The sequence below is a fragment of the Bos mutus genome, chromosome 3, assembly GCF_027580195.1.
Source record: "Bos mutus isolate GX-2022 chromosome 3, NWIPB_WYAK_1.1, whole genome shotgun sequence".
Classification (NCBI taxonomy): Eukaryota; Metazoa; Chordata; class Mammalia; order Artiodactyla; family Bovidae; genus Bos; species Bos mutus.
Window position 1 is genome coordinate 15,233,184 of NC_091619.1, and position 23,025 is coordinate 15,256,208.

At 45.8% G+C, this 23,025-nt stretch overlaps 2 protein-coding genes and 1 pseudogene across 2 annotated transcripts; all 3 read right to left on the reverse strand.

Moving 5' to 3' along the window:
- Positions 1-3,708: 3,708 nt before the first annotated feature.
- Positions 3,709-4,029, reverse strand: CRCT1 (cysteine rich C-terminal 1). The gene has a single exon (XM_070368730.1). The coding sequence runs from the start codon at positions 4,027-4,029 to the stop codon at positions 3,709-3,711; it is 321 nt and encodes a 106-aa protein (XP_070224831.1).
- A 4,214-nt stretch (positions 4,030-8,243) lies between these two features.
- LOC138987298 (late cornified envelope protein 5A-like) lies at positions 8,244-8,564 on the reverse strand. Its single transcript, XM_070368731.1, has one exon. The coding sequence runs from the start codon at positions 8,562-8,564 to the stop codon at positions 8,244-8,246; it is 321 nt and encodes a 106-aa protein (XP_070224832.1).
- Positions 8,565-10,729: 2,165 nt separating this feature from the next.
- On the reverse strand, positions 10,730-11,828 carry LOC102280678 (protein transport protein Sec23B pseudogene; annotated as a pseudogene).
- Between the last annotated feature and the right edge of the window lie 11,197 nt (positions 11,829-23,025).

Genomic DNA, 23,025 nt, shown 5'->3' on the forward strand with positions numbered 1-23,025 from the left:
GCAGGAGACATAGGTTCAATCCCTGAGTCAGGACGATCCCCTGGAGAAGGAAATGGGAACCCACTTCAGTTTTCTTGACTGGGAAATCCCATGGACAGAGGAGGTTGGCAGGCTCTATTCCATGGGGTTGAGAAAGAGTTGGACACAACTTAGCGACTAAACAACAGTAACATTCAACTATCCCAGTGTGCAGATTAAGATGTGGCTCTTCAGATGCATAAAGCAAACTATGGTTACCAGGGCTACGCAGCTGGTAGAAATAAATTGGGAAACTAGGAAAGACATATGCACACTACTCTATATAAAATAGATAACTGCTGCTGCTGCTGCTGCTAAGTCGCTTCAGTCGTGTGCGACCCTATAGACGGCAGCCCACCAGGCTCCCCCATCCCTGGGATTCTCCAGGCAAGAACACTGGAGTGGGTTGCCATTTCCTTCTCCAATGCATGAAAGGGAAAAGTGAAAGGGAAGTCGCTCAGTCGTATCCGACTGTTCACAACCTCATGGTCTGCAGCCTACCAGGATCCTCCGTCCATGCGATTTTCCAGGCAAGAGTACTGGAGTGGGTGCCATTGCCTTCTCCAAAATAGATAATTAGTAAGGACCTATTGTAAGGCACAGGGAACTCTATTCAAGACTCTGTGATGACCTATATGTGAAAAGAATCCAGAAAAGAGTGGATATATGAATGGGCTTTCCAAGTGGCACTAGTGGTAATGAACCCAATGCCAAGACTTAAAGAGATGTGGATTCAATTCCTTGGTCAGGAAGATCCCCCGGAGAAGGCGAGGGCAACCCACTCCAGTATTCTTGCCTGGAAAATCCCCTGGACAAAGGAGCCTGATGGGTTACAATCCATAGTGTCACAAAGAGTAGGACATGACTGAAGTGACTTAGCACACACACGTGTGTATATGTAACTGATTGACTTTTCTGTACATCTAAGACTAACAGAACATTGTAACTTATACTCCAATTATGTTTTCTTTTGTTTTGTTTTTTAAAAAGAAGTGGCTTTTGGCTCTCTTGGAGAGCAGTACAAATCCTAGTCCAGAGACTGCCACTTCTTGGCTGAATAACCTCAAGTGTATCAGGTAAACTCTCAGAGCCTCCCCCAATCTGTTGAACATAGAACATAATATGTCTTATAGACTATGAAAGAGATATGTGAAAACACCTTAAAAACTGCTAAGTTCTATATAAGTTGCTGTTTTCATTACTGTAATAACATAAATTAAGCAGGAACTGGATCCAGTTCATGAATAAAATACTCTCAGCAATGTTGTCGTTGTCTTACTGGTAATTTTCAGCCTTATTCTCCAAAGACGATAAGAAACCTGATTCTGCCTGTCACAGTGTACTTGGGTGACAAGCTTTGAGTACAATTTCATGTTGCCAATTCCCCTCAGGTCCAGCATTCCCAGAGGTGACTGCCACCACCTCCAAGGGAATGCCTACAGCACTAATATAGCTTTACCTGCTGTTGGAAATCAGAAAAGGCTACGCGGCCATGAGCAAAGAACTCTAGCCCATCCAAAGTAGCTTTCTGGGTCTCTGTAATAGAACTATTCTTAGAATGCCCAAACCTCTCTCATCAGAGTCTCCCTGCACTGGCCTGCTGGGGGTCAGGGACACTTGAACCTGGCAGTACCACCATCTCACAGCCAGCCGTTTAATTCATATCTTTGTGCCTCATGTTCAAGGGCATGTACTCCCATTGGGTTCACATGTCTCTCAGTGAATCACCCTCTTTCTTTCCCAAAACTCATGCCTCAGCTTCCTGATTAAGGGTTACCTCCCACCCTGAGGTTGGTTTTCCAATCTGTCTGTTCTGAGTCAGGCAGTTCTCCCTTCCCACCTCACCTCTCCACCAAGTTCCAGGGATTGTTGCCTCAACACACATCACTGGTGTGGGAGTGTCAGGTCCATGGGTGATGTCATTTGTTTGTAAACAATTTCCACAAATCACCTCCCACTGGAAACTACAGAGTCTAAGAGATGGAAACAGGGCCCCTCCCATCTAGAGTGGGACTGCCTTTCAGAGCCTCCCTGACAGGGGTCATTGAGCCTCAACTTTAAATAATCTGGATGAATCAATGAAGCATTTCTGACCTTGCCTCTAAGCAAATAACTTGGGCGGGTGGATGCCGTGACAGAGTTTACCAGTCACTGGGTCATGGATGGAGCAGCAGCCAAGAAGCCAAGCTTCAATTTTCTAAGAGGCTGGGTGTGTCTGCAGAGGCCAGAGTGTGATGGTGATTTCTAAAGCAGGAGAATATGACACCTTGAGTCTGAGAAGATGGACTTTGAAGTCAGACAGACCCCAACTCAAATCTCATCACCCTCACTCACCATTTGGGGGCCTGGGACTCTCACTAGCTGTGCAGTTTTGGCCACTGAAACTGATCCCCAGTTTCATCATCACCTAAAAAATAGGGAACTTCATGTCTATATATTGAGATTATTGTGAAGATTTAAATTAGATAATATATGTAACACAACTAACCTTGTGGCCAAGGAAGCATGAGAACAGAGTGCATGCCCAACAGATGGTAACTATTGTCACTATTATTAACACCGTTATTATCGCCTTGTCCCTTGTGAGCCCAGCAGACACTGCTACAGAGGACACTGTTGTGTTTCCTCTTCCTGAAATGACTGAATGAGGTCTGTGCCTGCAGGATGGGGTTTCGGAGCTACTCAGGATGGCTCCATCACAACCATCACCTCTAGAGAACGACATTCCCACATTTCCATGCCCGGCACTTTTCATCCTGCAGGGTCCCGAAAACCCATGGCTCCCTGTTGGACCTCAGCTGCATGACTGAGGCTTGGAGGAGGAGATTCGCAGTCTCCTGGAACAGCCACCTGGCAAAGCAGTTGGCTAGTGATCCTCTGTACCAAAAGTTAAGTCTCAGCTCACCTGATTCCAAAGCCCCTTAAGAACTGCATATCCAAACCTTTGCCCCACAGCTGCCTGTGCCTGATGGATAGGCGAGTGAGCACCTCCATGGAGCAAGGCTCTGGAAGGCTTCCCAGGACCAAGCAGAGCAGTTAGGAGCATAAGTCCTGGCTTGTCCATCTTGCATTGGCTGAGTGACTTTCAACCAGCTCCTTAACCTCAGTTTCTCTTCTGTAAAATGGGGCTAACAGCACCTACCTCTTTGAGTCACCGTGAGATGATGCATGTCCCATAAAGCCCTCAGAACACTGCCTGGCTCCATATGTGACTCCTGCTATCAAGATTAAGTACCAGAAAGCCACTCTTATGCAGGCATGAATTTCAGTTTCCCGCCATTTACAAATCTGCCAAGCCAGAGCTGAGCGGAGAGGATGGAGTAACAGAACACGATGATAAATACACAAACGAAAGAATAACAAAGGGAGTGTTCTCAGGAGGTAGAAGCTTTATTATGACATGTCTTCAAACAACAATCAAATCTGTAAGCATTTATTGAGCGCCAACTGTGTGCAGGCCCTTGCAGAGAGTAAAGTCCACCCACGGCTTTCAGGTTCCCAAGGAGAAAAAGCACACGTGGGTCAGGGAGCTTTGTGAGGCTGAATACAGATAGAGTGGGTGTCCGAACATCCAAGAGCAGTTAGCTTTGCGGGGAGGCAAACTCTGAGGCCCCGCCTCACAGGGGAGCGCGGTACGGAGGGGCACAGGCGCGGGGTGGGAGCAGCTCTCGCGAGGGTTTGGGAGTGGCCTCAGCATCCGCAGCAGCCGGAGGAGCTGGAGTACTGGGACCTCTGGCTGCTGCCTCCGCAGCAGCCGCAGCCGCGTCTACCCTGCCGGCGGCGCCTCCTGGGGAAGCAGCAGCAACCGACGGAGCTGGAGCCGCCGCAGCCACAGTCGCCGCAGCAGCCAGAGTCTCCCCTGGAGCCGCAGCAGCCGTTGCCGCAGCAGCCGTTGCCGCAGCACCCAGAGCTGCAGGAGGAGGTGTCCGGCTCCGGGGCGGGGCAAGGGGCGGGACAAGGGCCCTGCGAAGAGCCCCTGGGAGAGCCTTTGGCGCTCTGCTGAGAGGACATCGTCACGGAGAACCTGAAAGAGAAGTAGCTTTTCATATGCGAGTTCTGTGTCTTTCCAAACAGGGCTTTTGAGATGTGACTTTGTGAGCACGTGAGCCTGGCCTAATGTCAGGAAGGAAAACACATACACACACACACACACACACACACACACACACACACACACAGAGCAAGAAAAAGGGAAAGCAAAGGAAAACTCCAAACAGATATTTCAGTGAGTGAGTTCCCCTGAGTTAAAACCTGCCTAGAGTAGCCACAGCCTATGAAAAGAAATCAATGGGTACCCATTTTCTCCGACTAGAGTAAGGACCACCCAAGTTCTTACTCTTTCAGTGGAAAAGAAAGGATATTGTGGCAATTTTTCTGTCTGATTCATCCAAAATCTTCTCCCGTCTCTTTTCCCCTCACCCATTTCTCTGTAGCCATAGGCCTTCAAGTGTTGTTTGCCTAGCCGTCAGCATTGCATTAACACTAATGGGGTTTCCACAGTGGCTCAGTGGTAAAGAGGCCACCTGCCAAGCAGGAGACTCAGGTTAGATCCCTGGGTCGGGGAAGATCCCCTGGAGAAGGAATGGCAACCCACTCCAGTGTCCGTGCCTGGATATCCCCATGGACAGAGGAGCCTGGTGGGCTATATATAGTCCACAGGGTCGCAAAGAGCCAGACATGGCTAAGTGACTAAACGACAATGATAGTTAGAAAATACTCAAGTCACACGTGCGTCTGTCTGTCCCAGTCATTTGGGTCTAAAGGATCCACAAACACCAGAAGCATGTCCTGGCCTACGCCTGTCATCCCCCACCGTAAGGAAAAGGACAGTGGGGCAAAGGATAGAAATACATCGCAGGCCAGGGAGCCAACGATCTGGGTTCTAGCAGAGTCACATCTCTACTGTAGACTTGCTGTGTAACCATGCAGCGCCCCCACCCCCTATCCAGCTTCTATGTGCTCACTGAGGGCAAGGTCAGCTCACTGGAAGCTTGGGGCCCTCTCCAGGGCCTTCCTCCTACATCTCCCCGCTAGCTGTGTTCTGCCTTCACCTCCCCTCTGTCTTCAACTCTTCCCATCCTCCTCCCCCAAGGCCCACTTGGAGACTTACCAGGCCCTGGCTTCGCTGAAAGACTCACTCAGTTTTGCAGCTGGAGTGGGCGCCCTGCTAGGCAGTGGATTGAGCAGTGTCCAGCCAGAGAACCTTTTATAAGAACCCAGTTAGGCACTGGCTCTCGGGAGGGGCCCATTTCCCGACAGACATGGTCAGCTGACACATCCCAGAGACATTCATCACTCAGGTAGCCCCGTAGGTGGTGCACGTGTGTATTCAAGTCACCTCACAGAGGTGCCAGGATTGCTGCAGCATGTTTACTTTCCAAATAGGACTCTGTTCATAGCTGGGAGGGCTGTGTGTGTGCTAAGACAGGGCCTGGGGGCCCAAGTGAGGAGAGGTCTGGCCCTCTCTTGGGACCTATTCTCCTTGCCCTTTTCTACAGTATACAGTCATACACATAAACACACACACACACACACACACACACACACACACACACACACTGTTCCCCTGTTCACACACTCAGCCCAAGGTAGTTATCTAGATGGTCGTTTGTAGTCTAGTTGGTATCTTGGTTCACATCTCTCAGGATCTTGGTCCTTAGCCCCTCAAGGAAGACCACAGTTTATGGGAAAAGCCTGATGGGTTTCATCCAAATGCTTCCAGGTGGGACTGAGTGAAGATGATGGTGGAAATGTGCCTACAGGAACCTCAGTGGCAATTTCTCTCTGTCACTGAAGACAGGAAGAAAAACCCAAGCAAAGTTATGGAACAGTTAAGACCAGGAAAGCTATGAATGCAGTCAGGTTATCTATCATACTCCCATATAGCCCTGATGGACCTAAAAGAAAAACTCATGCAGGATGCTGGTCCAGGTGACAAATACTAAGCCAGATTGTGAGACTCTCTGCTCCTGACCTCATCTCAAACTCCCTTTGAAGACAGGTTCTCCCTGGGGCCACTGCCCAATGTGAAGAGAAAGAAAGAAGGGAAGAAGGAAGAAAAAAGAAGGGAGGAAGAAAAAGAGAAGGAGGAAGGGAGGAAAGAAAGAGAAAGAAAGGAAGGAAGTGTGGAGAAAGAGGGTGGAGGGAGGCTAGGAGACCTGTCCCAAGGTCCAAGGTGTCCATCAAAAATGGTGCCTTTAGAATAACTAGGGCTTCCCTGGTGGCTCAGATGGTAAAGAATCCATCTGCAATGCAAGAGATACAGATTCAGTCCCTGGGTTGGGAAGATCCCCTGGAGAATGGAATGCTACCCACTCCAGGGGATCTTCTCCAGTATTCTGCCTGGAGAGCTTCATGGACAGAGGAGCCTGGCAGGCTATAGTCCATGTGTTGCAAAGAGTCAGATACAACTGAGCAACTAACACACACATACAGAATAACCAGCTTTTAAGAATTGGGAGAGACTTTGGAGGTTAACTGGTATCAGAACTGCTTCTTAATCAGTGCAGCTGCCCACAACCATGAATGTAAGGTAAAAGAGAAATCCAAGACTAAGAATTCAAGAATTGATGGTGAGACAGGTTTGGGAATGAGTGAGCTGGGTGTGTCAGACAAAGAAAGGTAAGTCACGAAAAGATACCAATTTCATTTAACATGGCTTTAGAGCCTGATTAACAGGTTGATGTACCTAGGGCCACCTGTTAGTGAGTACAGATGAGATATTAGAGAGGTGAGGTCAATAGTAGAAAAGAGAAGGAAGTAATGGAGTAACAAGATGCAGACAGGATCTCCTCTGGGAAACGATTTGGGCAAGAACATGCTCATTGTGTGGACTTGCCATAGCCTCATATACTAACGTTCATTACCCATCACTGCTAACTCTTATCGAAGGAAGGGCTAATTGTTCATCTTGAACATAAAAGGCTTATTCAGAATTATTTCTATCACTAACTTTTTGAGTCTTTCCTGAAGGAATCAGACTATTCCTAATGGAAAAACCCAACCCAGTGACAGAAGCTCCCGGGGCTCTCGCCTGCATCCCCTCCTCACACATCACCTCCCCCCACCCCAACCAAAGCGGTGCAGAGGAAGGAATCCTTGTTGGTTCCCTGTGCTCAGACACTTAGTCATGTCTGACTCTTTGCAGCCCCATGGATTATAACCCGCCTGGCTCCTCTGTCGATGGGATTTCCCAGGCAAGAATACCGGAGTGGGTTGCCATTTCCTTCTCCAAGGGATCTTCCTGACCCAGGGATTGAACCCAAGTCTCCATCATCTACTACACTGGCAGGTGGATTCTTTACCACTGAGCCACCTGATAAGCCCCTCTTGGTTCCCTACTCAGACTCAAACTCTGGCTTTCAGGAGCCAGAGGAAATGGACTCAGAAATTCCATACCTGCCTCCTAAACTCATGCCCCAGAAACTAACCTCCATCAGTTCCCCTCTCTAGTCAATTAACGGAAGCACCCAGGATTATAATAATCAGTAAAGTAAAAGTGTTTATTCACTGGAGCCCACTTTGTGTGATCTTATTGCCTGTGACTAGGAAATAAAGTTGTGGTTTTGTTTTTTTTTTTTTTTTAAATAATCACCAATGCTGGAAGGAAACCCTCTCAGAGTCATCTCACTGTGACCTTTCTGGGACCCACCAACTCCTTTTGGAAAAGCATGTTCCCAACCCTTCTCATGGGAAGCTTATGTCAGAGTAATGGTCTCCAACATGATTTTTTCCTTCAAGCTTAAAGTCCCCTCCTTCAGATCATAAAAGGAAATATTGTTTCCCAGAGGTCTGAGTAGTTTTGGTGCAAAATCTGTTTCCCAAACTGATTTTTTAAGTGTTGACTTGTATTTAGAAGAAGGGGAGGGAAGATGGCTTGAGGCAGTGGGTGGGGAGTGGGAGAGGTGAACGAAACAATCAAGAGGCAGTGACACCACGAATAAAAAGCTTTATGGTTACAGTGATAACCCAAATTCCAATACTGAGTCCTCCAAAGAACTATATCTAGTGGGAAATCAGGCCAGTGAGTATCAGAGGTTAAACCTCTAGACCTCACCATGGGAAGAACGTGGCAGGAAGAAGAGGGACGTTCTGAGTGTTTCGGAAGCCCTTCCGTTCTCTTCTTGCAATCTTCCAAGCCAGAAAAAGAGAAGACTCAGGCTGGGCAGATCATCAGCTCTTTGAATCCTGGAGTGTTGCTCTTCAGTTGGTCTTCATGACCCAGTTCAGCAGCAGCCCCCAGAGCAGCAGCTGGAGCCCCCAGAGCAGCAGCCAGAGTCCCTAGAGTGCTGGCCACCGCCACTGCCACAGCAGCCAGAGCTCTGGTGTCGGCGTCGAAGAGATCTGCGAAGCTTGTGGTGGCTCAGGCAGCAGCCTCCACCCCCAGAGCTGCAGCAGCCCTCAGAGCTGGAGGCACAGCAGGAAGACGCTGGAGGGGGACATGGGGCTGGGCACTTGGGAGGACACTTAGGAGTACACTTGGGTGGGCATTTAGGGGGACACTTGGGTGGGGGCTGGCACTGCTGCTGGTTTTGCTGGCAGGACATCTTGGCAGAAACTGAATGGAGCTGGAAGAAAATAGAGAAATTTTAAGTTTAACTAACCCAAAATAACTTCCTTACATTTAAAACTGAACTATAATTTCACAAGAGTTCTTCTTTATGGTGATCAGATTTTAAAACCCAGTCTCCCCAAATGAGTTACAAGAGACATGCAAAGAGTTTCAACCTAGGAACTCCATAATTTCAAATGAACTTTTTGCAACTTCAGAAAGATGCCAGTCCTTTTCCTTGTAATCCTCCCTCCCCTTTCCAGCAGAAACTTCCCTGCCAAATCCACTTTTCTCCTTGTCTTCCTTCAAGGCTGTCTTCAGCCTCCACCCAGGGCTTCTCTCTGCCCAAAGCACCAGCACCAATAGTCCCTCTTGGTCCTTTACCTGGCTCAACACTGGAGCAGATTACCCTGGAGGCAGGTGGACTGAGGTGCTGCCAGGAGCTTCTGCCTTTTATACAGGTTCAGCTCTGACCTGGCATCAGGCAATGACAACCAAGGGCAGGATGCTGATAGCATTTTTCCCAAGGGGCACAGGTGACTACCCTCCCCTCACATCCCAAGGACCCAATTCCTCCCTCCATAAGTATGTCAAGTATTAACCCACAGGAAGATCCCCTGAGAGTTGCTGGCCTCTAACTAAGATAACGATGCACTCAGTGCCTGTCAATCTCACAAGCAGTTCTGCTATGTTCCTGATTTCCCAAGCTCAGTCAATAGGGTTCTAGACCTCTGCAAAGGGAAGTACTCTCTTCTCTTTGGTATAGGAAATGGAGGGAAAATTCCCAACATGGAAATTAAATGGACCTTTTGGAATAAAGATACAGATCCAAAATAAAGTTCCAAGCCCAGGCCAACTATCTAATGTGACTTTTTCATTCTTAGATGATGCCATGTTGTTGCTGCTATTTAGTCACTAAGTTGTGTCCAACCCTTTGCAGCCTCATGGACTGTAGCCCACCAGGCTCCTCTCTCCATGGGATTTCCCAGACAAGAGTACTGGAGTGAGTTGCTGGTTGCTTCTCCAGGGGATCTTCCCAACCTGGAGATTGACCTTGCATTCCTGAATTAGCAGGCAGATTCTTTACTACTGAGCCACCAGAGAAGCCCACTTGATGTCATAGTCTGGGACTAGGAATGCTTGCTATCTCAGTGATGCTATTTTAGGCAGGCCCCATGCAGATGGTGTGTGTGGGTGGTTGGCTTCTCTCTTTACCTGAACTTGATCCACCAAAAGAACTCACAGAGAGCACTGACTCAGCAATAATAATCCCTTTGGAAGGGCAGAAGTCTCAGAATGGCTTCTCTTTCCACATGTGGTCCTAAAGAACGCATCTGTGGTCTGCCCAAGGTGAGGTGGCAAGAGCGGGTATACGATGAGGGTGAAGTTGGAGAACTAGATTTCGATGGAAGTTGCCAGAAGTGAGGCCTAGGTTCTGGTCGACTCTAAGAAAAGACCATCCAGCCTGAGAAAATCCTTTTTGTATAAAAAAACCTGATGGAGGGGGAGGGGTGGGGAAGACATAGGTCTTGCAAGCCTGCGATGGAACCCTACAAACAATGTCCCAAGGGCAAGTTAGATCCCCACTAAAGTCATCAAAGTTTAGTTAGCTGATAAGGTCATCAAAATATGGCATATTCACGATGAAAACTGCAGTGAGAGGAAGTAAGACAGGGAGAAATACCTCAGCTCTAAGCTGGACACTGTCTGGCACCAGTTCCCAGATCTGCAAACTCAGGCAGGTTATTTAAGCATCGTTATAAAAAGGGGTTTCCTGTTTGCATTCCAGTCCCCTATGGTGAAAAGGACATGTTTTTTTTTTTTTTTTTTTCCCTTCATCCAAATTTATTTCCTTTCTGATCATTATGATTTTCATGTAAGCAAGTTGCCAAAATACATTAGCTCTGATTTTATACAGACTCTAATTTTGGATACAAGAAGCATATAAACATCTGCCAATACCAAAATCTTTATGACCTTATAATTGTATGGAGTAAGAAAAGGGCACAGATAAGGAATATAAATAAATTAAAATCTAAAGACTTCCTTTGATTATTTATTAAAATCCACTGACAAAGTAAAAGGAATGTTAAGCCTTGATAAACAATTGTGAGCACAAAGTGACAGTGTTTTCTTCCATTTCCTGACCATATCCTTAGCTCAACAAGCAGTGGAGACAGCCAGCTTCTTCAGATGGTCCATGAACACCTGTGGGCTAATGTCATCAGTGAGGATGAGTGCTCCCATTTCCTGTCCCCAAGCATACAGGTTATTGTGTGTCTGAGACGGATTCGCTTTGGACAAAAGAAGTCAAGCCTGGCTGCCCCTGTGCTCCATATGAATGTATCGCGGCAACCCGGAACCTCGCCTGCAGGATCTCCTGTGCATCGTCCAGGGGCGCCTGCAGGAGGTGCTAAAGTTTTCCTACTCGGGCACGTCCTGGTAGCTTTCTTTCTGCCACTGGGCTATGGTCTCACAAAGATAAATGACAATTTGGAAGAAAGTGTTCATGAGCAGAATTCTGTCAGCAAGAATGCTGCTGCTGTCCAGGAGCACAGGCTCTGGGGGCCCGTGGAAGGAGTAGGAATACAGGATGGGCTGAATCATGATGAGGGACTGGGTGAGATCCTGCCAGGCAAAGTGCTGCCATTAATACTACGACTCGTCAGGGCTGCTGTTGAAGACTTGAAGGAATGGAGATCTTCTAAGATGGAACATGAACTGAGGGTATAGAGAGAAGGAATCTGAAAACCTAAATGACATGGGGTCCTCTTTGTTATACTGTCCAAACTTCTGACACAGCCGGATGAACTGTCGATCCAGCCACCGGAGCATGTCCGGCCCCTCCTCTGACGTGGCTCGGAACACCCCCAGCCGCGCCATAAGCATCGCAGCTGCCTCCTGGTCAAACACCACTTTGATGTGCTTCAGCTGGCTCTGCACATCTGCCCGATTGCGGGCAACGGTGGTCACACCGATGCGCTGCTGGGTGCTGGAGTGCTGGTAGTGCACGATAAACTGGATGGAGCCTCGGCCTCCTTGCGGGATCCAGGCGTTGTGCTGGTTGACTACTTCAAAGTAGATGCGAGCGTCGTTGTGGGGTTCAGGCCACAGATTTTCCACTGACTCGTGCCACCGACACCAAGCTCGTTTTCTGACACACATGGTCCTTTCACATTCAGAGATGCACAGGTCCGATGGCTCCCACAACCTTCAGCTCCCTTGAGGTCTTTACTTCCAAAGTAGCACCAAATGCCATTTGGTGTTAGTTCTGCTGCTGCTGCTGCTAAGTCACTTCAGTCGTGTCCAACTCTGTGCAACCCCAGAGACAGCAGCTTACCAGGCTCCCCTGTCCCTGGGATTCTCCAGGCAAGAACACTGGAGTGGGTTGCCATTTCCTTCTCCAATGCATGAAAGTGAAAAGTCAAAGTGAAGCTGCTCAGTCGTGTCCGACTCCTAGCGACCCCATGGACTGCAGCCCACCAGGCTCCTCCGTCCATGGGATTTTCCAGGCAAGAGTACTGAAGTGGGATGCCATTGCCTTCTCCAGTATTAGTTCTAGAAGGTCTTTTAAGTCTTCATAGAATTGTTCAGCTTTGGCATTAGTGATTGGGACATAGACTAGGATTACTGTGATATTGAATGGTTTACCTTGAAAATGAACAGAGATCTGTCATTTTTGAGACTGCGCCCAAGTACTGCATTTCGGACTCTTGTTCACTATGAGACCTACTCCATTTCTTCTAAGGGATTCTTGCCCACAGTAGTAGATACAATGGTCATCTGAATCAAATTAGCCCATTCCAGTCCATTTTAGTTCACTGATTCCTAAAATGTCGATGTTCACTCTTGCCATCTCGTTTGACCACTTCCAATTTATCTTGATTCATGGACCTAACATTCCAGGTTCCTATGCAATATTGTACTTTACAGCATAGGACTTTACTTCCATCACCAGTCACATCCACAACTAAGCATTGTTTTCACTTTGGCTCCATCTCTTCATTCTTTATGTAGTTATTTCTCCATTGATCTCTAGTAACATATCATGCACCTATTGACATCAGGAGTTCATCTTTCAGTGTCCTATCTTTTTGCTTTTTCATACTGTTCCTGGGGTTCTCAAGGCAACAATACTGAAGTGGTTTGCCATTCCCTTCTCCAGGGGACCACATTTTATCATAACTCTCCACCATGAGCCATCCATCTTGGGTGGCCCTACACAGCATGGCTCATAGTTTCATTGAGTTAGACAAGGCTATGGTCCTTGTGATCAGTTTGGTTAGTTTTCTGTGATTGTGGTTTTCATTCTATCTGCCCTCTGATGGATAAGGATAAGAGGCTTCCTGATGGGAGTGACTGACTTTGGGGGAAACTGGGTCTTGTTCTGATGGGTGGTGCCATGCTCAGTAAATCTGGAATCCAATTTTCTGTTCATGGGTGGGGCTGTGTTCCCTCCATGTTGTTTGGCCTGTGGCTAAACTATGGTGAAATAAAAGTGAAAGTCACTCATTTGCACCCCATGGACTGTACAGTCCATGGAATTCTCCAGGCCAGAATACTGGAGTGGGTAGCCTTTCCCTTCTCCAGGGGATCTTCCTAACCCAGGGCTCAAACCCAGGTCTCCTGCATTGCAGGCGGATTCTTTACCAGCCGAGCCACAAGGGAAGCCCAGTAAAGATAATGGGCTTCCCTGATAGCTCAGTTGGTAAAGAATCCGCCTATAATGCAGGAGACCCTGGTTCAATTCCTGGCTTGGGAAGATCCCCTGGAGAAGGGATAGGCTACCCACTCCAGTATTCTTGGGCTTCCCTTGTGGCTCAGCTGGTAAGGAGTCCACCTGCAATGTGGGAGACCTGGGTTTGATTGCTGGGTTGGGAAGATCCCCTGAAGAAGTGAGAGGTTATCCACTCTAGTATTCTGGCCTAGAGAATTCCATGGACTGTATAGTCCATGGGGTTGCAAAGAGTCAGACACGACTGAGCAACTTTCACTTAAATGAAGATAATGGCGACCTCCTTCAAAAGGACTTGTGCACCCACTGTTGTATTCAATGCCCCTGACCCTGCAGCAGGCCATGGTCGCCCCACACCTCTGCCAGAGACAGCTGGACACTCACAGACAAGTCTGGCTCAGTCTCTTGTGGATACACTGTTCCTTTCTCCTGGCTCCTAGTGCACACAAGGTTTTGTTTGTACCCTCCAAGAGTCCATTTTCCCAGTCCTGTGGAAGTTCTGTAATCAAATCCCTCTGGCCTCCAAATTCAGATTCCCTGGGGATTCTCAGGGATTTTTGCCAGATCCCCAGGTTGGAAAATCTGCTGTGGGTCCTATGACTTTCTTAACAGTGTGAGAATTTCTTTGGTATAATTGTTCTGCAGCTTGTGGGTCATCTGCTCAATGGCTCTATGGTAGGGTGTTTTGGAGACAGTGGAAGACAAGTCCAGGCCAATAAATTTGCATTGTTGGTTGCAGAGGTAATCCCAAACAGTTTTATAATAAGCATGGATTCCCTTGGAAGTGACTTTATTTCAAGAGGAAAATTGATCATTTTATTTCAGCATTCAGAAAACAGAGATCATGGTATCTGGTCCCATCACTTCATGGCAGATAGATGGGGAAACAGTGGAAACAGTGGCAGACTTTATTTTTGGGGGGGGGGCTCCAAAATCACTGCAGATGGTGATTGCAGCCATGAAATTAAAAGACGCTTGCTCCTTGGAAGGAAAGTTATGACCAACCTAGATAGCATATTCAAAAGCAGAGACATTACTTTGCCAACAAAGGTCTGTCTAGTCAAGGCTATGGTTTTTCCTGTGGTCATGTATGGATGTGAGAGTTGGACTGTGAAGAAAGCTGAGCGCTGAAGAATTGATGGTTTTGAACTGTGGTGTTGGAGAAGACTCTTGAGAGTCCCTTAGACTGCAGGGAGATCCAATCAGTCCATTCTAAAGGAGATCAGCCCTGAGTGTTCTTTGGTAGGAATGATGCTAAAGCTGAAACTCCAATACTTTGGCCACCTCATGCGAAGAGTTGAATCATTGGAAAAGACTTTGATGCTGGGAGGGATTGGGGGCAGGAGGAGAAGGGGACGACAGAGGAAGAGATGGCTGGATGGCATCACCGACTCGATGGACATGAGTTTGAGTGAACTCCGGGAGTTAGTGATGGACAGGGAGGCCTGGCGTGCTGCAATTCATGGGATCGCAAAGAGTCGGACATGACTGAACGACTGAACTGAATGAACTGAACTGAAGAAAAAAAATTTTTTTTGATGGGAATATTCCTGCAGTTTCTCACTTGGCACAGCTGTGAAATAGATGGAGAAACAATGTAAACAGTGACAGACTTTATTTTCTTGGGCCCCCAAATCACTGCAGATGATGACTGCAGCCATGAAATTAAAAGATACTTGCTCCTTGAAAGAAAAGCTATGACAAACCTAGGCAGCATATTAAAAACCAGAGACATTACTTTGCCAACAAAGGTCCATCTAGTCAAAGCTATGGTTTTTCCAGTAGTCATGTATGGATGTGAGAGTTGGACCATAAAGAAAGCCGAGTGCTGAGGAATTGATGCTTTTGAACTGTAGTGCTGAAGAAGACTCTTGCTTAGGGTGGCTAGCAGGACTGAGAGCTGAAAATGTTAAAGACGTGGCCTTTCGAAAACAAAGGGGTAAATACAGTTAGCCTTGAATAACATAGGTTTGAACTATGTGGACTAAGAGAAGACTCTTGAGAGTCCCTTGGACAGCAAGGAGATCAAACCAGTCAATCCTAAAGGAAATCAGTCCTGAATATCCATTGGAAGAAGGACTGATGCTGAAACTGAAGCTCCAATACTTTGGCCACCTGATGCAAAGAACTGAATCATTGGAAAAGACCCTGATCCTGGGAAAGATTGAAGGCAGGAGGAGAAGGGGACAACAGAGGATGAGATGGTTGGATAGTATCACTGACTTGATGGACATGAGTTTGAGCAAGTTCCGGGAGTTGGTGATGGACAGGGAAGCCTTGTATGCTGCAGTCCATGGGGTCGCAAAAAGGTTGGACATGACTGAGCGACTGAACTGAGCTGATAAAAAGGGGCTAAAACAATTCTTAACCCACTCAATAAGGAAACATAATGTTCTTAGAGCAATACCCGGGACTGTTAGTTCAAAACGCTAGTTTTAAAATAATCTTATCATTATGAATACTCTTTTACCCATGAGAAAAGTTCTTTTAAATTTCAAATTACTGATCTGCCAATTTTTAAAACCAACACTGTTTCGTTTTGTTTTGTTTTTTTGCAGTATCAGAACTTAGCTCTACTGTGGTTCTTTGAGAGCTTTTGTCTTTAATTTTTCTTGGAGTAGAGTTGATTCACAATGTTGTGTTAGTTTCAGGTGTATAGCAAAGTGAACCAGTTACACATAAACATATATCCACTCTCTTTTTAGATTCTTCTCCCATATAAGCAGTTGCTGATAACTGAGTAGAATTCCCTGGCTAAACAGTAGGTTCTTGTTAGTTATCTATTTTATATATAGTAGTGTTTATATTTCAAAGAGTAACATCTTACTTGTCACTGAGGAATGAGATTATGGGAAAGCTTAGTCATTATGAAAAAATACAAACAGGAAGAATTTTTAATTCACTTATAATCCCATCCTCTGTTATTCTTAATATTTTGCTATTTTCCTTCCAGTCTCTTTTTATTATTTTATTACAGTCTTTTTCCCTGTGTATAGTTTTTTAGGATCTGTGTTTTGTCTTGACTTTACCCAGTCAATGATAAAATACTTTTATAAGAGTTTATCATACTAACTTTTTATCTAGCATTTTAACGTAAGTATTTTCCATGTTATTCATCCTTTGAGGGCATTATTATGGGCAGACATGGAACATTTCATGGAGGGCACAGAATACATTTATAAGTGGTTGGGAACATGAGTCCTGGGACCAGTGTCCAGTCTGAGCTTCCCATTGACCAACAAGTGACCTTGGGCAAGTGACATGACCTCTCTGCCTCACTGTCCCATTGGGATATGGGGAAGGTAATAGTGTTTATCTCATAGGATCACATGCAGATTACATGAGTTAGCATCCATAAAACTCTTGGAATAGTATCTGGCACATTGTAAACACTCAGTCAATATTAAAAGTGGAACCTGATGCTGTGTCACTTCTAAATATTCAATAAAGACCACCAGGTGGGAGCCAGAGAGCTTGCTTTGCTTGCCAGAGTTCTGTGCAACAGGGGATCCATCTCACCAACCACCCCACCCTCCCTTGCAGAGATATATAAAACTCAGACTCTGAATTCATGGAAAAAGAAGTCCAATAGACCTAAAAGGAATTATTCATTTAATACATGGGTATGATGAATTTTAAAAGAAACAATGTCCACTCCTTTTTACCTATAATTATTTGAGTACGTGGCCACCTAGCTGACACCCAGTAAGGTCTTTGCAGGCATCCCAATGGATCTAGTTTAGTGCCTTGTAGATGGTATGCACTCAATTTTAATTTCCTTGTTCAGTTGAATTTGCTATCCAGTAAGGAGGATGGGTGCCTCCAATAAATCTGAACCCAGATTAAAAAAAAGTTTTTTTGATGTACCACACAGCATGTGGGATCTTAGTTCCCCAACCAGGGACTGAACCCATGTCCCCTTTATTGGAAGTACAGTCTTAACCAATGGACTGTCAGGGAAATCCCAGGACCCAGATTTAAATTGAAAAATTCCAAACTTTTCACAGAGTGATAGAAGGTGTGGAAAAGACCTTGGTTCATTCAGAAACAGTGATTCCCAACTCCAGTAAGGCCTGGGCATTGATAGCCTCCGAAAGTTCCCTAAGTGGTTCTGATGTCCCATCCAGTTGAGAATCGCTGATTTAGACCATGGTCCTTACTATGCAGATAAAGAAACTGAGGCTCAGAGATGGAAAGAAGTTTGTCCCAGATCACACAGGGACTTAAAGGTTGGAATTCAAATCATGCTACCAGCCTCTCTCCATCATAGCACCTTGCTGCTTAAATATTTTATTTCTTCTTGTGATTTTTTTTTCTAGCAAGCTTTATTTTATACAATTTCCTTGTTAAAAGTAGCTATTGAACCTGGGGTAAACATGGTGAATCATTGTCTAAATCTCATGTTTAGAAAAGTTGGACATAATCCTCACTGCTAGTTTCCCCAAGAAACCAGGAATCAAGGACCTGTCTCTAGAAGGCAGTGTCTGGCCTCACCAGGGTTGGGCCAGCTGACAGGCCCCAAGAACCGTCCCAAGGGTGGCACTTCCTCGATTACCCTTCCTCATCCATGCCTTTGAGTTTATCAGTCCTGACAGTGCTGAGTCACTGCATCTAACTCACAAGAGACTGATGACGGCAATTTACAAGAGGTACGTGAGTATCAAATGTTAGCCAGGTGGGTGCATTCTCTTCCAGCAGGAAAACTTCTCAAAGAAAGTTGAGTCATAACCTGTAGATGCTTGGTGGGAGGGGGATTACAAAATGGCCTCAGGTTTTGATGGTGAACAAAACTAGATGTTCCCATCAGGTCATCTGAACTACAGCCCTAGATGGGTTAGGGTAGTGTTGAAAGCATCTGCTGCTTGGCTGCCTGGCTGCCCTTCCCCTGCTCTTTTGTAGACCAGTCTTCCCTCTGCTAGACACTAACCAGGGAAGTATCTCAGGAGGCATTCTTTACTGAGTGCTGCTCTCATCCATAATTTTATTATTTATTCATCTTATCTTTACTACTCACTACAGCCCTGATACATGTTGTAGACAGTTGCTTCTCCCCACAAATATGGCCACAGCCCCATCCCCAGAATCTACAAATAGGTTACCTTAAATATATAGCAAAGAGGACTCTGCAGATACGGTTAGCTTAAAGATATGGACATGGTAAAACTGTCTTAGGTTATCCAAGTGGGCCCAATGAATCTTTTTTATGGAGGCAAGAGGGTCGATGTTAGAAGAAGAGATGTGACAACAGAAGCAGAGGTTGGAGTGATGCACTTTGAAAATAGCCACATGCTAAGGACTGTGATCAGTCTCTGGAAGCTGGAAACAGCAAGGAAGTGGGTTCTCCCTAGCACCTCCAGGAACACAGCTGTCAGCACCTTGGTGTTAGCCCAGTAAGACCCCTGTCGTACTTCTGACCTATTAAACTTGTCATAAGCCACTAAGTTCATGGTAATTTATTACAGTATCAGTGGGAAACTAATACACACACCTAGATTTTAAAAGTTTCCCCCAAAAAGTTTCAGAACATGGTTTAATTACCTAAAATGAGATCAAATTTATTTAAATTGTTTTCATTGATATTTGGAACTGAAGGCTTACATGTCTGATACTGACAGGGTGTCTTTGGTTAAGAGATGACAAGGGATGATAAAAGATGACAGAGAAAATGCTCAAAGATACACAAGGATGCAGCCTGGGCTTATGTCCCAGCTCTGCCACTTACTAGCTGTGTGGCCTCTCTGAACCTATTTCCTCATCCATAAAATGGGGAAATAACAATGTCCATCTCATAGAGTTGGATGAGGGTCACTTGAGATAATGTCTTCAAAGCCCTTAGCCCCAGACCTGGCTTGCAGGAAGCATTGCTATCGCCTTTATTAATAGTAATCAGTGATCAGTGGAAGCACAGAGATGTCAGGATTGTTGGCAGGGCATTTCCAGGCCCCTATTCTAGCCTTATAACTCCAGGCTATCTGATTCTTAGATCACGGCTTGACAAATTCCATAGAGTAAGATGGACAGGTTGCCACCACTTTGGGTCTGTCTGAATTGTCAAGTCACTACTTGTACCTCTCCTCAAGGAAAAATAAAAAGTTCTTATACTTTTCTCTACAGAGAGTATTTTACTATGTATAAGGTGTTTCTGCATTCGTGATTTTATTTGAATCTTCCTAATGACCCCCATTGGGCAAAACAGATGGTTATTGCTCCTGTTATTAAAAGAAACAAATCAGTGCTCAAGGAGCCCAGACAACTTGACTAAGGTCACACAGATCAGAGAAGGCTGGGCTCTAGATCGCATGCTTGCTCCTCAAATCACAGTGCCCTTTGGTTACTCTCTGTGTATCATGTCAGAGAAGTGGTGGACAGGCCAAGAGCACTTAGGGGATTAGATCATAAAAATGGTGTTTGAAAACTAGTTAATAGCATGCAGAAAAGTGAAATTGGACTTCTGTCTTATACCACTCACAAAAGTTATCTCAAAATGTATTAAAGACTAGACATAGGACCTGATACCATAAAACTCCTCAAAGAAAACATAGAGAAGAAGCTCTTTGACATTGGTCTTGGCAGAAACTTTTCGAATATGATACCAAAAGCACAAGCAAGAGAGCTAGTGGGACTACATCAGACTAAACAGCTGCTTCTGCACAGCACAAGAAATAGTCAACAGAATGGAAAGGCAGCCTATGAAATGGAAGAAAATACTTGCAAACCTTTTATTGGATAAGGGGTTAATACTCAAAATGTATTTTAAAAATTCATACAACTCAATGACAGAACAAAACCTGATTGGCATATTTCCAAAGAAAAAGGAATAAACATTTTTCCAAAGAAAGCCTCTAAATAGCCAAGAAGTTCATGAAAAGATAGTCAACATCAGTAATCATCAGAGAAATAATCATCAAAACCATAGCGAGATATTACCTCACACTTGTTAGAGAGGCCATAATAAAAAAAGAAAAACAAGAACTAGCAAGTGTTGGCAAGGATGTGGGGAAAAAAAACTTGTGCACTATTGGTGGGAATGTAAATTGGTTCTGCCACTATGGAAAATAATATAGAGTTTCCTCAAAAAGTTAAAAATAAAACTACCATATGATCCAGCAATCTCACTTCTGGGATTATAGCCAAAGGAAAGGAAAGCAGGATATCAAAAAGATATCTGAGACTTCCCTGGGGGTCCACTGATTAAAAATCCCCCTGCCAATGCAGGGGACATGGGTTTTATCCCTGGTTTGCAAAGATCCTACATGCCACGGAGCAGCTAAGCCTGTGCACCACAGCAACAGACCCACACTCTAGAGCAAGGGAGCTGCAACTATTGAACCCGCACATGACAACTAGAAAGTGCCTACCACTCGCCGCAACTGGAGAGAGCCCGCATGCAGCAACAAAGACCTAGCACATCCAAAAATAAATAAATAAATTCACTAAAAAGAGTTATCTGCACGCCCATGTTTCCTACAGCGTTATTCACAATAGCCAAGATACGGAAGCAACCCAAGTGCCCATCAGCAGATGAATGGATCAAGAAAATGTGGTGTACATGTGCAGTGAAATACTTATTATTCAGCCATGAAGAAGACAGAAATCCTTCTATGTGTGACAACATGAATAAACCTGAGGGGATTATATTGAGATGTCAGAAACACAAAGACTTAAAACTGTCACTTAAACATGTGGAATCTGAAAAAGCTTACGTCATAGAAATGCAGAGTAGAACAGTGGTTACTAGGAACTTGGGGGCAGGGTGGAGGGGGGGGAGTGGGGATCTGGGAGATATTAAAGAGTACAAACTTGCAACTAGAAGATGAGTAAGTTCTGGAGGTAATGCACAGCATAGTGATATTGTCAACTGTAGTATAATATACTTTGAAGTTGCTACGAGACTACATCTTAAATGTTCTCACCACAAAAAAATAAATAAATAATGGCAGTAACCATGTGACATGGTAGTGTTGTTAGCCAAGGCTACAGTGGTCATCATATTGCAATCTATACATGTATCAAATCAACACTTTGTACATCTTATACATAATGCTATATGTCAACTGTACTACAAAAAAAAAAAAAAAAACAAACCATAAATACTCCTCTTCTGAAAGATAGTGTAAAAATGGCCTTTAAATAGGGCTTTCTTCTTGCCCCAAGTGATTGGAGTGCTCCAGCAGTTCTGGCCTCAAACCACAGAGCTATCATCTTGCCCGCCTGGGCACCACCCCCTCCAAGAAATTCATGTCAATGACGTGAGTGAAGCAGGGATACCAGAGCCTGACTCACAGAGCTGCCTGGGGCCCTCAGGTGCACATATCACTTCCTGAAAGAGCTTCACCTCCTGCTTGATTCTGAGCCTGTTTAGCTCCACCTGCTTGTGGATTCCTGATCCTGAACCGCACGCCTCCTGGGGCTCTGGGCCAGCAGCGGTGTTATCTCCTCCTCCGTGGGGAGCATTCCCATAGCTGGAGCCTGGAGGCGGGCATGCCGTGGGAGCCTACAGAGTAAATAACCAGAGAAAGGAGGATTCCTCTCTGGGAGAGGAAGTAAATTTCCAGGGTGGAGACCCCGAGGAGTAAAAATAGCCCAGGAGGCTCCTAGGAGCCACATGCACAGAGGAACCTTGTTTTCCCAGCTGGAGAGGCTGGGAGCTGGGAGCTGGGATCAGGCAGCAGGGAGAGGCTGGCTGCAGAGCAGCAGACAGCAGTCACACAGCGTTAAAGTGTGTGTCCAGTAGGGATGTGTGACCTGTGACTCCCTGGGAGGCCATGTTGTCCCTCTAGGCTGCTTAGTTTACCCTGATGTTTGCCATCATCAGTGGAATGTCTTCAGCAGGGAATTGTTTTAGTTCCCCACTTACACTGAGGCCCTATAGGGAACAAGGCCAGTGCTAGGCATAGGGGAGTAAGAGATGAGGAGGCCACCATCTCTGCCCACTGAGAGTGGTCCTGGTGAGCTCTACTAGGAGCAGACCAGTGACTATGGGGGCTTCCAAGCTGGCGCTAGTGGTAAAGAACTCGCCTGCCAGTGCTGGAGATGCAAGAGATGTGGGGTTTGATCCCTGGGTCGGGAAGATCTCCTGGAGGAGGGCATGGCACCCCACTTCAGTATTCTTGCCTGGAGAATCCCATGGACAGAGGAGCCTGGGAGGCTATGGCCCATACGGTTGCAAAGAGTCAGACACAACTGAAGTGACTTAGCATGCGTGGTGACTATGGACCAAAGCTTCAGCAAAGTAGATTTGAGAGTTTTTTGTAAAGTTTATAGCAAGTTGCAACAGCATAAATGATAAAGGCCATTCTGTTTATGTAAGTCTCTCCAAATATGTCTGTGTGTTCATAAATAATACATGTAAATAAACAGAAAAAAATGTCTGGGTGGATCCGTATTAGAATGTCAACAGCATGTGCTTCTGGGTGGGGAATCCTGAGCATTTCTTCTTCCTTTTGCTTACCACCATTTTCTAATTTTCCTGCAAGGAGGAAAAATGTGGATTGTCACGTTCCTTGGATAATAAAATATCTCACTTAGTGCAGAGATACTAAACTCACTGAAAGTATCAGAGAAGGCTTCACCAAAAAAGGTGTCCGGTGCTTCTGTTCAGTGTTGCAGATGTTCTGAGTTTCTGCTCAGCACCAGGCACCATCCTTGGTGCTGGAGGCACAGGGAGAGAGTTATGCACATTCCTTGCTCCTGGTACTCGGAACACTGTACCCCCTCCCCC